Here is a 15127-nt window from a genome sequence, read left to right as displayed (position 1 = left end):
TAGCAACAGTTTATTTCCACTACAGTTATTTGTAAATAGTAACACTCGGTATTGTTTTTCATGATAGAGCAAGTGTTACATTTTTTTTTTGTTAATTATTTCAGATACATTTCATCAAAGTTCCGTGGAACTCAAAGCTGTACACCCCAAGGCAGCATACATAGCAAACTTGCTATATTGAGGTAGTGCAATCAAATTGTTAACTTTTGTACTTAATTTGGTCTGCTTAGTGATTTTGTTTTCCATACTGAAAATCATGTTTCTCTTGAATTCAGTTTGAGGTGCCAGTCGCTACTATATTTCAAACTCTTCCAAATAAAGAAGTATGAAGTGAAGGAGTTTCAGAAAGTGATCGCCGAGTACCAGCAGAGGGTAAGGCATTCGCTGATTTCTTGAGAAATTATTTATGTTTGTGAGTTATCTATTAAATTACAGTTCGTGTACTTTTAAGACCTGTATTATACGATTACATAGAGACATTGCTTTAATTCTCCTTCCAGCTGCCTTTTGCCCCCTTCCTTTTATATTCGTTCTCCTCAGCTTTGTCTTTTAATGCTTTGCTGTTTAATGTGTAGTTTTCAGTACTCTTGTAAGAAGTCAAGTGTCACTTTTCCTGATTCTTCACAACCACAGTCTTCACAAGCTTCAAATCTGTAGAGTAGTGAATGTTTCAGTGATGGTCAGGAATACCACTAAATTACCCAACATGTAAATGCTGACTTTTTTTCAGAACTAGTGATGGTCATTGCTCAACTTGTTGATAGCTGTGAACACTGTTCCACTGTTAGCATTACATGTTTTATAATTATGATGCAGGGGGTGGTTTAAATATGAAGAAACTTGGTTATCGAGTGTATGAATCATGGCATTATTCTCTGGGGACATCAAAGTTACTTTGATAGTATTTTTAGAATACAGAAGTATGCTAAAAGTATTATATATGGTGCTATTCTAGAACACCCTCAAAAGATCTCTTAAAAAAAAAAAAAGGCTGGGTATATTGACTACTACTTTACAATAAATACAGTGCACAGAATAACGAAGTCTTTTCTCTCTCTCTCTCTCTCTCTCTCTCTCTCTCTCTCTCTCTCTCTCTCTCTCTCTCTTTTTCTTTACACAGAAGACAAATTTGTCTACCTTTCTTTGTCATGGTGCAGAAGTGTGGCACTGTGTGATGTTGCCCGCGGTCTCGGAGATGCTTAGCACAGGAAAGTGTTGGCACTTGTGACAAAAAAGCTAGAGCTCAGACGTGCATGGAGGTGTAAGATTAGTTAATGGTGTCACATTAACATAAAATTTCACTGCAATTTTGCCCAGTGTTACTGTAGATGTGTCACATGGTAGGAAGGTTGTCACACATCTCTTACACACGTCAACCCTTATCTTGATGCCTCTGCGATGGAGGTAAAAACTGTGACACCCAATGTTGGAATTGCAGAGCTGACATATGGGTGGCTGAGGTAAACATTTCGGTCACAACACTGCTCAGAATTGACATGAAATGGCCTCAGGAGTTGGCACAAAGGGTATCAATGAAACAGTGAACCACCTCTTCCTTTTGGGAATTAATTTGCACTCGTTTCACTTTCCAAAACGACACTTCATAGTATCATATTGCAGAAAGCCTTTGGCACTGCTGACCCCCCCCCCCCCTTCCACCTTTTATTCAGCCCTTGTCTATAGACATGGTGGTGCTGCAACCCTATTGAACTTGATCTGGTGCCTTTGGATTGCAGTGCACTGCAATTTTTGCTCCTATTATACAGGTAAAACCACTAGGTGCCATTCCAAATCATTCAAGAAAATTTGAAAGTGATCCGAAGCAGCAAATGGTGTTCAATTCCTGTCCTGTTTTGCAGCCTCCTGTGGAGAGAGAATGGTTTGGTGTGACATAACCACATGCATGTACAAAACTGCAAAGGGTTCCTGTAAGACTCTCCAGCTCGGAAGCACCCGCGCACATTTGTTGAACACTTTTAAAAGGCACCAATACAGAGAGAAACCTTGACAGATTTATAGCCACCTGCAATACCCCCCAGATTGTGTGTGCCCACAAGCAGGTGCTAGAGAAAGTCAAACTTCACTTTTCTTTGTTTCAATGGGAGAAAACTCCATGGTTTCAAAAAAGTGATCAGTTCTTTTGTGCAGTGTATATTCATTACCATCTTCTGGCACTGCCAATGTTTCTCTTTTCGCAAAAATGGTGAAAAGCATGAATATTACACTAGTGGCAAAAATGTCTATACATACTTAAAGGGGTTAATATGAGTGTGGAAAGGAGTTACGTGGTTACACATGTATTCAGCAACCTATCAGAGCATATTAAATGTCGTGAAGGTAATGTAGTAGAGTTAAACAGTGAATTAAGCAACTTTTTGCTAAGCAGCTCCTTCTAGTCTATAGATGCAGTGTCTTTACAGAAACTTCTAAAATGAACGTTTAAGAATAATGAGTAACTTCTAGTTTGTTTGTAATGGAGTAATGTAAAGAAGTATCACTGCATTGCATTTAACTTAAAGAAAGCCTCTATCTTTCATTGACCCTCCTGTATGTCCTGCCCCCCCCCCCCTCAACACACACACACACACACACACACACACACACACACACACACGCTGCGTTCAAAGCAACAGGACGTGCGTTCACGCAGCTTGCATCATCCAGGACTTCTTTTGTGAGCAAGAAGATTAATTTACGCATCTCTACCCATGTTTCCGCATTTTTGCCTATGTCCTGTACATGCATGAACTTGAAGAATGTGAATAAGACACATAATAGTTTAGTTCTTTTTTGAGACTGTGCCTTTGAATTGAGCATTTTCTGAAACATTCAAAGCTTCCATTTTGTAAGCAAATTACAACTATATATTGTAATAGGTAAAACTGGCCAAAATTTCTCTCTCAGCTAAATATTTAATATGCAGGACCGTCTTCAAGCATTTTATTTATTTATTTATTTATTTATTGATTTATTTAACCTGGCAAGATTAGGGCCATCAGGCCCTCTCTTACATCTAACCAGGCATTCTACTTATTTTACATTCATATGTTTTAGTAGGCATGTTAAACTACATCTAGTACAAAAAATGAAATAAACAATTAGAAAGGTACACCTGGAAAAATACATACATATAGAGTTTATATTCATAGATCATAGCTACTGTTATAATTAGACATTATTGAAGAGACAGATTTTAGATAGGAGTGGTGGAAGCAGGGAGTGTGAGGGAGACTCATGGTGAAGGGAGGAGAAGAATAGAGAGACATGATGAAACATAATTAAGGAAATATAAAGGAAAAGAAGATTGCGTGGCTAATAGAGATAGATGAAGAGGAAGGCATCTCAGGAGCAAGATAGGAGACGCTAGCTTTGATATTTGACAGATGAGAGGATTGGCCTTGTACATTAATTTTGTGGAGAACTTTATGAGGATGATAGTAGGAAATACTTCAAATTCTTCTTAAAAGCAGCAGGAGATTGAATTTTGCGCAAGGTAAGGGGCAGTTTGTTCCAGAGGCGGACATCGGCAACTGAGAAGGAGTTTGCAAAAGTTTTTGTTTTGTGAGTTGGCACAGTTAGGATACCAAATAAGAGTGACCTCGTGTTTCGATTATGATGGCATGACAGGTTTTTAATCTCTGAAGCAAGGTACTGGGGTGCTTGCGCGACGAGGAGTCGGTGGAGTAGACACAGAGTGTGGTGGTCACGCAATTTGTCCGGCCGCAGCCACCCTAGCTCGGAGTATGAAGCACTAACATGATCATATCGGCGAATGTTGCAGGTGTAATGCACACAGGCATTCATGGTTAGCTCTAGCAGTCTTTTGTTTTCACTACTCATACCTTGTTGAATCATATCACAATAGTGGAGGTTCGGTAGAACGAGTGCTTGCACGAGCTGGCGTTTCAAGTCCTGTGGAAATATGTTCCGAAACTTTTTGAGAGCATAGAGACAAGCAGACGTCTTTCGGCACACTGAGACTGTATTTTCCGCCCAGTTGAGATGCTCATCCAAAGTTACACCCAAGTTCTTCACTGTTTTCTGATATGGTATTGGAGTACCGTCGAGCAGAATAGGAGGTAGCCATTCGCGGAAATCTGAACTTATTAATTTCTGATGGGCTATTAAGATTACTTGCGTCTTTTTTGCATTTAGTTTAAGCCCCAGGTTTTTCGCCCATGTCACTACTGAAGACAGATCATCATTCATCTGAGCGATTGCAGTGTTTACATCTTCAGGTCTGACGCTTAGGTAGAGATGGAGGTCGTCGGCATAGAAATGATATTTACAGGAGGACAGAACCGACGAAATATCGTTGACATATAAAGAAAACAAAAGTGGTCCTAAGACTGATCCTTTTGGCACTCCCGAGGAAACATGTTTCCAGGAAGATTTTTCATTTACGCAGACAACACATTGCTGTCTGTCTTTTAAGTAGCTTTCAAACCATCTCATTGCACTGTCAGAGAAATTAAGCTGTTGCATTTTTCTGAGCAATATGTCAAAGTTAACAGTGTCAAAAGCTTTGCTGAAGTCCAGTAGCGTCAATATTGTTGCCTTTCGATTGTCGATGGCATATTTCAGGTCATCAGTTACTTTAATAGAGCAGTGTTTGTGCTGTGATGTTTACGTAAATCGGATTGAAATTTGTCATATAGGCTGAATTCATGCAAGTGTTCAGTGATTTGGTAATGAACAATATATTCAAGTGCTTTGGAAACAGCAGGCAGTATGTTAATTGGTCGGTAATCACTAGGCAGTTGCGGGTTTTCGATCTTAGGGATGGGTCGAATTATGCTTCTTTTCCATGCAGTGGGGTATATTCCGTTCACGAGGGAAAAATTAAATATGTCAGTTAAGACAGGTACTAAGATATCGGCAACATTCTTAATCATGGTTATACCGATACTGTCGTTGCCTATTGCATCAGAAGAGATTCTCATTATTGCTTTTCTTGCCGTATTTGTTGTTACATGTTTTAGATGGAAGGTATCATTGTTAGTTATCCTGTTTGGGGATTCTTGTGGACGGTAATTATCAGCCGTGCTGGTATTCGGAGGTGCAGAGAAGAATTCATTTAATTCGTTAGCTGACACATGAAAAGGAGTTTCCGATTTTGCATTTCTGACCCCCAAGCTACGGAGATTCTTCCATAGAGTCGTGGGCGTCAGATCGCTGCATACAAGGGAGTGAGCGTGCCTGATTTCAGCATTGCGAATGCATTGTTTCACTCTGTTCCGTAGCTTTCTATATTCTTTGAAACGCTTGGGTTTCGGATCTGCCTTGAAACGCCTGTGGGCAGCATCCCTATTAGTCATCATTTGATGTAATTCAGCTGTCAGCCATGGTGCAGGAGATTTTCTTACACGGATTGTGCGCACAGGTGCATGTTTGTCATAGAGGGCAGTGAGTTTATCACCAAGTTCATTAATTTTGCCGTCGATTGTAGGTTCTCTGATTATTTGATGCCATGAGATTTCTGAGCAATCGGCTGTTAGAGCGTCAAGGTCAATACGTTTCATGTGCCTACAAGTTTTGTAACGCGATTTGATCCTTGGGGGCTGCACAGAGTATGCCAGGAATATTACATCATGTGCTGACAGGCCAGGGGCTGAAGTTTGACCAACATCTCTTACTTTGTCAGTCTCTTTCGTTGCGATTACGTCTATAAGAGTATGACTGTGCGCCGTATGGTGTGTAGGTTGTACTGGAAGAATGTTCATGCTATTGCAACTAAACAGTCTTCTTAGGTTTATTGCGGAGGGAGTGTCTCTTAGCAGGTCTATGTTCAAGTCACCCATTACGATGACATGTTCTTATTGACACTGAAGTGAATGTAATTCCGACTGGAAGGAACTCATTGAGCTTATTTTTGGCGGCTTGTACACGGCGCCAGTCAAGAATTTCCGACTTTGTATATTTATTTCAATGAACATGAATTTGGCCTCTTTTTCTTCAGCAGGATTTGACGTACGTAAGACTTTCGCTTTGAGATCTGTTCGTATATACGCGCTGACCCCGCCACCTCGCTTTTTTGATCTGCCTGCCCTAAGAAATGTGTACCCTGGGAGATGAATAGATGCAGAGGATATGTGTGGTTTCAACCACGTTTCGGATAAGAGGATTACGTGGTAGTTTAGTTGGTTGAAGAGGAGGCTAAGTTCTTCGTAATGTGCAGGTAAAGACTGGATGTTGCAGTGAGCTACTAAAAGCTCTGACGCGTTCCGCTGAGCAGCCTGGAGTAGGGTGGCAGACTGGTTTGTCCCTTTGTTAGGCACTACCTGCCGCGAGGGGCACTGGCTGCTGCTTCCGCCAAGTGACGTAACACAGGGGTGTCCGAGATTTTGTGCGCCCTGTGTGTGACTCCGCGAGTGCCGAAAGAAAGGCGACTGCAAGAGATTTCCTGAGGTTGCGGGAGTATAGAAGATGGATTAGTGGTATTCGGTGCAAGGATAATATGACCAAAATACTGATGGCCGTGTGTCACTATGTACCCTCTGTCGTAAGAGGAGAAATGTAATTAGTGTATTTGAAACAGCTTAGGGTGGAAATAAGGGAAAGGGGATTTAAGAGGCTGATGCTGACAGCAGAGAGAAGTAAGCTTAATAATTAATAGATTATCGTAGGAAGCTAGAATTAAATTGAAATTTACTAAAGTGATACTGGTAGTGATTATCGTAGGAAGCTACAATTAGATTGAAATTTGCTAAAGTGCATTTTGGCAAACAGTCAAAAGCTAGGGTATATACTAACATGTTTCTTTATCTATACTAACATATTTCCTTTCATTAACATTTTACAATTTTAGATTCCATTTTCCTTAATAGGAATTTAACTGTGCCACAGATTGGGAGAAATTTTCTAACTAGTACTAGTCACGTGAGAGAGAATAATTTTTGCAGGCAAAGCAGTATGGTATGTTGGAACGTTTAAGACATCTCTTGTACTGCACACAGAACTAATATTCCTCTTTCTGATAAGTGGTTTATCTTGGCAACTATGATGCATAAAAATGAGGCAGGTTAACTTTCTCTTAATCGGGCATCTGCCTGTTAGCTTAGTTTTGTACAACTAGCAGTCTACATAAAACTTAAGATGAAATAATTTTAGAAGATTGCAACAAAGTGTTGTACTGTCCAAATTATTTGTTGCCTTCTTTTTCAACAGCCCATCATTGTTTGTAGCATGTGTATTTGACATATTTATAATTACTGCTGTTATGATGTTGCAGGCACCAACTCTTCAACAGGAGCAAGTTGTAGGTGGTCAGGGAACTCCATCTCCCTTGTCACCAACGCCATCACCAGCTGGCTCTGTGGGTTCAGTCAGCTCCGTGGGTTCACTGGGGTCGTCCGGTTACAGCAGTGATGCTCGAGGAGTAGGACCCACACAGCCTGTGATTCCACAGCAGCATTCTGCTCCCCCTCCTTGTGTTGCAGTTCCTCTGTCGGTGCACAGTGCCATGCAGCGCCAGAATCAGTTCTTCACGTATCTGACGTCCTGCTTTGATCTGTGGGAGCAGGCTGATGGCCTTGTTTATAAGGGCAAGCACAGGGGTAAGGAATCAAAACTGTAATATCAACTGCTGTTTTATTAATGTGCCACTGTGTATTACATTATATCCTTTGACTTACCGAACGAAAGCGCTGGCAGGACGATACACACACACACACACACACACACACACACACACACACACACAAAATTCAAGCTTTCGCAACAAAGTGTTGCCTCATCAGGAAAGAGGGGAAGGAGAGGGAAAGACGAAAGGATGTGGGTTTTAAGGGAGAGGGTAAGGAGTCATTCCAATCCCGGGAGCGGAAAGACTTACCTTAGGGGGGAAAAAGGACAGGTATACACTTGCGCGCGCGCACACACACACACACACACACACACACACACACACACACACACACACACACACACATATACAGACACAAGCAGACATATTTAAAGACAAAACTCTTTGTCTTTAAATATGTCTGCTTGTGTGTGTGTGTGTGTGTGTGTGTGTGTGTGTGTGTGTGTGTGTGTGTGTGCGTGCGTGCGTGCGTGCGTGTGTGTGCGCGAGTGTATACCCGTCCTTTTTTCCCCCTAAGGTAAGTCTTTCCGCTCCCGGGATTGGAATGACTCCATACCCTCTCCCTTAAAACCCACATCCTTTCGTCTTTCCCTCTCCTTCCCCTCTTTCCTGATGAGGCAACACTTTGTTGCGAAAGCTTGAATTTTGTGTGTGTGTTTGTTTGTGTGTGTATCGTCCTGCCAGCGCTTTCGTTCGGTAAGTCACATCATCTTTGTTTTTAGATATATTTTTCCCACGTGGAATGTTTCCCTCTATTACATTATATCCTTTGCTAGATAAGCAGAATTATAAAGTACATGGTAATTAGATTCAATGTAAGAGATTCTGAGAGCAGGCAGATGCTTGGTGGCACTCATTTGCAGAGATGACACATTATTCTTGTGTATGTCGTAATCATTGCCAACACAGTCCTCAGTTGCAAATTTCATATTTTATTTCTGTTAAACCTTTTTCATTTGACTTTATTTCATTGTGTAACCATAACTGTTTCACCTACTTGCTTAAGACAATATTAATGTTAACATTTGTATGGTATAGCTGTGGAGGAGGATGAGAGGGGCCCACCTGTTGAAGGGATGAGTGAAGCTGTGATTTTGATATGGTATGATCAGGGGATGGAAATATTTATACAAGCAGATGTGTATGACCTTTGGTTGGGAACATGATGTGAAAAAGGAAGATATAAAACACACACACACACACACACACACACACACACACACACACACAAAACCACTGAATGTGCAAAAGCAAGATGCAGTTGATTGGTCTCACAATGTTTTGAAGCAAGATGCAGTTGATTGGTCTCAGAATGTTTTAGATAGAAGAGAATTTGTATTTTGGGATGGGCCATAGCAGTCACAGTTTCTCTTGACTTCTGGACTAGTAAAAGTAGCTTTTTCCTCAAGATTTGTCTTGATGTACATGTTGGTTACCTGGTTTGTCATGAGGATGGATACTTCAGTCCTTTTTTTAAAATACAGAATAATCCCAACATGGAACTCTTTATGGATGTTCAGTGCAACCTGAAAGAAGTCTTACCCACAATTTGATGAAATCCTTCCTCACCTTGCAGTAAATTCTCGTTATACTGTGGTAAGGTGATTTCCCTTGTCACTGACACTATTACTTTTGGGATTGAGCTTCTTAGGGTTGCAAGAGAGCTCTTGGAAACCATACCAGTGTCAGTCATTATCCACAACTCCGATGCATGTTTCCTCACTTGAAAATATTCGTAAATTATTTTCATCTTATTTCTTATTGGAGCGGAATTCCTTTTGAACTGTTTTCCTATGAATGCTCATCTTGCCTGTTGCTGTTGAGTTTATATCTGCATCTGGAGAACCACTATGTAATGTTATGAAAGAAGATGGCAAGTATTGCTAATCCGTATGGGTATTTATTTTCTTACATTATAATGTTGTTGCAGCAATTGCACGTAATTATTACTATAAATCTCTTTGGTCTGCTCATTACTAGCCCTTTTAATGTTCTGATTCACTGATTCAGATTCAGAAAAGTAGTGTTGAACTGTAAGAGATATGAAAAGCTATCAGATTCCATTTTCATTAGTTACATACTTTGCTTAATCAGCTGTGGAATAAGTGACAAACAAAACTAAGGGTCATCTGAGAGCTAAAACAAACATATCAGTGACAAGGGTTGTTGAGGAAATTTTGGAATCTGTGGTGGTAAATGTTGGATTAATGCACATACTCGTAAAACTTTTTCCCCGCTCAATAAGCACCTATAATGACAAATTACAAATTGAAGCTTAGTGTATATGCTGCAGTGATGTATATGTTAAAAGTATTATATATGGTGCTATTCTAGAACACCCTCAAAAGATCTCTTTAAAAAAGCTGGGTATATTGACAACTACTTTACAATAAATACAGTGCACAGAATAATGAAGTGGTCATTTTTTTATACCGATTTCCCCCCATTGTTACACAGAAGACTGAAATTTGGCTACCCTTCTTTGTCACAATGCAGAAGTGTGGCCCTCTGTGGTGTTGCCCCCGGTCTCAGAGATGCTACAACAGTTAAGTGTTGGCACTTGCGATAAAAAAAGGTAGAGCTCAGAAGTGCATGGTGGTGTACGATTAGGTAAAGGTGTCACATTAACATCAAATTTCACCACAATTCTGCCCAGTGTCACTGTAGATATGTCACATGATTGGAAGATCGTGATACATCTCTTAGTCACATGTCAACCCTTATCTTGATGGCTCTGCGATGTTTTGTGATGTTATGTGCTCATTCGTTCCTGTTAACAGAGTTAATTTTTGATTACGGCAGCATACATTTCCATAAAATTTCCTTAATTTCTGAGTGACAATGTGCGGCAAAGAGTAATTGCGGAGAAACAGATAATTGCATAATAGTTGCCTAAAAGCTGTTTGGTTGATACTTAATATTTAAAGAAGGAAAAGTGCACCATGAACTGTATTTCTTGTTTGATTTTTAGTTCAGAGTATTAATTTTTTTTTAATTTTGTTTCAATTTTGTTTCAGAATTCTTCATTGAGCTGGATCGGTACTGCGGACCGTTAACATTGCACAGTTCTTTGAATGACCTGGTTCGATATGTGAGGATTGGCATCCAGAGGCTCAAAGAGATCTCATCTGCACAGCCGACATGACAGCCTTTCGTGAGAGTGGACTTCTAATCCTCCGACAACATACACACATACAGTTTTTTTGTAACTGTTTGGGTGCCATTTCTTGGTAGATGTGGTCCATTGCTGTTCCAGTTGCTCTGCATAGAAGATATGCAGACATGGAGTTCTCATATGAGGAAAGCTTCATACAAAAGCAGTGTTGTATATTTTTGTACATATTATAGAGTTGAGGTACTAATATTGTTACTAGAAATTATTTAAAATTGTGTAAAATAAAGAGTGTGTTAATTGACAAATGGTTGTCATGAGAGGCCGTGTGTTGGAGTTTTGGGTGTTTCACCAAAAGAAGCTATAGAGAGAATATTTCTTTCTTCACTGATTGAACATTCTTGTTTATACATATGTACATATTTCTTCTGCTGGTCTTCATTTCCCTTATCTCCTTGTAGTTATTACTCATACAATAATTTCTTCTTGATTTGTTACTGGATAAATGCGCACATTTTTTTCCTGTGCGTCCATTTCTCTCTGTCATTACCTTTCAATTTTTCTGTTCTTGTTGGACGTACCATTTATGTTAAGAAATGAAAGGCATCCATGACAAGTGTGAAGTGCATGTGAACTGTTTAATATTAAAATATTTATAATTGCAAATTTTGTACAGTTTTCAAACAAAGAAATGTCATAAAATATCCACATGTAAAATAATAAGATACCTTCAGTTATGTCCCATGTATTTTCGGATATAAATTAATATCTGATGAGTAGTATTTTTTTGTGAGTAAAGATGTAATAGAAACAAATTTATATTGTTGTCTTACATTAGTAGCAGTATAGTGCAATCAGAATATTAAGTCCACATATTTCTTTATGAATATGAGATATATTATATACATAAACTTAACATATATGAAAGGTTTGTGAATAAACTTGTTACCTAATGTGTTGCTGTAACAGCGTTGTAGTTATGGTTGAATGCTCCCCCTCCCTCCTTTCTCATGGCAGCATATTTCTCTTGCATTTTAACTGTGTTGGATGCCTTTTGATTTTGCCATGATCTGCAGTGTCTGAGGTAGTTCTTGAAATTATCTGAGATAATGTGTCAGCAAGAAAAGAAATCCAAAACATATGAGAATAGGATTTTATGGAGGCTTAGTTACAGCAACGCTGATTTCAACCAAGTTGCTTACTGAAAGGCTTTGTCTCAGATGAAGAAGTACCTTTGTCATATTGTTTGTTACACATGTAATTAATGGCTTCTCTTTTTGGCTTTTTAATTGTCTAAATTTGAGTACTTATTATGATCTCTGTAATTGTGTTTTCATATAATGTACTGATATTTGAATGCTGGAATATAGGTCTGGTTTCTTGTTGAGTTGGAAGATGTCAGCCCACCCTAATACTTTAGGGCTGTGGTTCATTGCAAAATATTTTCATTACCTGTATTATCTTCCCCATTATTAAAAAAAGGTTTCTTCAAAATATAAAATTATTGGTTTTCAATAAATGCTATATTCTGAAATGGCCGATTTTGGAAGTAACAATGTATGGTATACAGTGAAGCTGTGTGTTGAAGCCCTTACATTCAAAGAATGTGAAATCTTTCCTTTTGCTGCAGGTAACTTATCCATCAAGGGAAGATCACTCATTTTCATTTGAACTGAAGTGCAAAACTTGTCTCAATTATCTCAGTCCAGGCAACATTAATTATGCCCAATTGATGTCTCGTGCTAGGAATTTACTTCTTGTTTCTGCTGTTTGGTTGAAACCGATTTTACGTACAGACTTATAGCAATGAAATTTTAAGTATAGTGAAATAAGTGAGTAAAGTAACAAATTTTATTGAAACTAAGTTTATGGGATTTTTTTAAAACGAGCAGTTTTGGAAAATATGAACTGAATATGTTTCTGCTGTCCATTGGTGTGCACAGTTGTCAGAAATCACCTTGTTTTAATTAAATCAATAATTTTGTTTAATACAGAGGTATTGTTGTGATAATATTTAAATATTCTTCGTTATGTTAATTGTGTACAGTGTAAAGTATATTTATTTATTTACATCTTTCCTTACCACAACACTGCTGCTTATATCATTGTCATATTTAAAACTGTATTGATGAACTGAAAATTATTTTGATAATACTTATTGGAAAAGTAATTAATGGACAATGCAGGGTCAGTGGAATATGAAATGTATTAAATACTGCCATATATTTTTTATTGTGCAGTGCCGAGATTGAATTTTGTTCAAGTCAATACTCATTTTGTTGGCATATTGATGTAACATACAAAGTAAAATCCTGATAACTGTATATAGCAGATATTATTATATTTTGTATATTGAATGTAATAATTTCAGTCATAAAATTTTTGGAGATTCATTTCTGATCTGTTCAGTAATTTCAGAATCTGTGCACTTGAAAGCGCCTGTTTGTGTAAACCTCTACAGAAGTGCTGTCTGAGATATGTATGACGAGTCAGTGAAGGAGAAATATAATTGTTCCACTTATCAGCTGGTAAAACTAGGCCTGGCTTTGTTAAATAAGTTGGCATTGTTTGCATCCTCTGTTGCCTAATGACTGATATTGCTGTATTCAGGGTGTGCAGATAAATTTGTCAGCAATACATTTTTAACATGGAATAACTGCTATAGACTGCTTGAATGATTGTGTGCTGATAGATAAGCTTCATTAGAGAATATTTTTGTGAGTATATTTTTTGTGCAGCGTTTATTTTATATAAAAGTAATTTAGAGGTCAAATAGAACACCAGCATTGGTCACCTTGTAACTGAGCCTCCTGAAAACGACATAGTTAATTTTAAAATTTAATAAAAGTATATATATTAAGAAAGAAACCAAAGTTTATTTAAGGAAATAGAAAACAAAGCAGACAAAAAGAAGCCTAAAAGTGACCTTCTGTAACACAACCAGCAGTACCTTTATAATAAAAATCAACTGAAGTGTAGTGTAAGAATAGTTGTGAGAAGAAACATTATATTTCATCCTTGAAGGACTCAATTGTTTTACAAATTTATTATCATTATTATTATTATATAATTGTAAATATATGGAACTTATTTGAGAATATGCTTTGTTTTTGTTTTTTCTTCTCTCAACCTGGAAAAATGTTTAGACATATTCAGTATGTGTGTAGGCGCATTATGGCTAACAGAACAGAATACACAAAACACAATTTTCACAATGAACTTGCAATAATGTATGTCCTATTGGATATATGTAAAGAAGAGTGTGTGCACATACTATTTAGAGTCATTATTGTGTCAGTATCTTGCATCAGTCACACATGAGTTCATTGTTATTAGTTTAATGGCACTCAACAACTTGGTCTCAGGTGCCAGATGAATTAAGTAAATGTTCTGTTGGAGGGATGGGAGGTATTGCCTGTTGTACTTCACACACATCCAAATACCTCACAATCTTTTAGAATTGTACTAAATGACAATTTTCACCATATTTAGTTTGGATCGGAAGTGTTACTGTGCAGTAATCTCATACATACATGTGCTGCAACATACATAGATCAAATTCATAAAAAATTAGGGAGTAATCATACATTTTGAATGTGATTTGAGACAGCAGTATACACTTGGTGAACTTCCTTTGTGGTGCCGAGATGGGTTGATAGGTTTCTTTTGTAAATGTAATTTGCTTGTTTACATAATTACATCCCTAATCTGATAGACATTTTGGTTGATGAGATGAATACTGTTTTTTTGTATGTAGGATTTATGCAAGGAGCCCTTCCCTGCTCCCCAACCACAACCATCCTATCCTCTTTTTATGTATTAAATCTCATATTCATAGTGGCTCTCTTCAGGAATTCATTGAATGCACATTATCTTACAAACACTGAAATGGAGGGCAAAGAATGTGGTGCAGAGCTTGTGATAGTTTCAACCATGTAGCCATGGGAGGAAGGATATGAGGTAGGAGAGCTAATATTTTTATTATTCAAGAGCTATATTGCTTGTTGGAAGAAATCTGGACGAAGAAACAGTATTAAATGTATTAAACAGACCCTGTAACGTTATGGTACACACTGTATAGCATTGAATATATTAAAAATTATCTTTTGGGTGTAAAAGATTCTTTGATTTTCATTTAATTACATGAGTAGCATATATGTAGGATAAAAGTGGTGTGGGATCCCTCAGTTTATGAAGTAATAACGTGTTGTGATGTGCCTGTACCTCTTACAAATTTCTAGGAATACCTTTAATTTACAAAGGATGCAGAGAGAGCTTCTACAGGGCTACTATAAGCTATTCATTCATTTTCAAGATTCTGTATTTTTCCAGAGTATTACATGTACAAATATGACCGACAGAAATAGAACCGTGAACTCAGAGTTTGCATTGTGCCACCAGTTGGTATTAGGAAAGATGACAAAGCCAGAATG

General features: G+C 38.1%; 1 protein-coding gene across 1 annotated transcript in view; it reads left to right on the top strand.

Moving 5' to 3' along the window:
* The window catches only part of LOC126199617 (AF4/FMR2 family member lilli), a 190935-nt gene extending 177065 nt beyond the window's left edge, over window positions 1-13870 (top strand). Inside the window, exons 15-18 of the mRNA XM_049936545.1 lie at window positions 105-182; window positions 276-372; window positions 7232-7556; window positions 10600-13870. Coding sequence (XP_049792502.1) covers window positions 105-182; window positions 276-372; window positions 7232-7556; window positions 10600-10727 — 628 coding nt within the window. The 3' untranslated portion in view covers window positions 10728-13870. The remainder of the gene's footprint in view (window positions 1-104; window positions 183-275; window positions 373-7231; window positions 7557-10599) is intronic.
* The last annotated feature ends 1257 nt before the right edge of the window (window positions 13871-15127 follow it).

The sequence above is a fragment of the Schistocerca nitens genome, chromosome 8 (genome assembly GCF_023898315.1).
Source record: "Schistocerca nitens isolate TAMUIC-IGC-003100 chromosome 8, iqSchNite1.1, whole genome shotgun sequence".
NCBI lineage: Eukaryota > Metazoa > Arthropoda > Insecta > Orthoptera > Acrididae > Schistocerca > Schistocerca nitens.
This window is presented reverse-complemented; position numbering and strand designations above follow the sequence as displayed.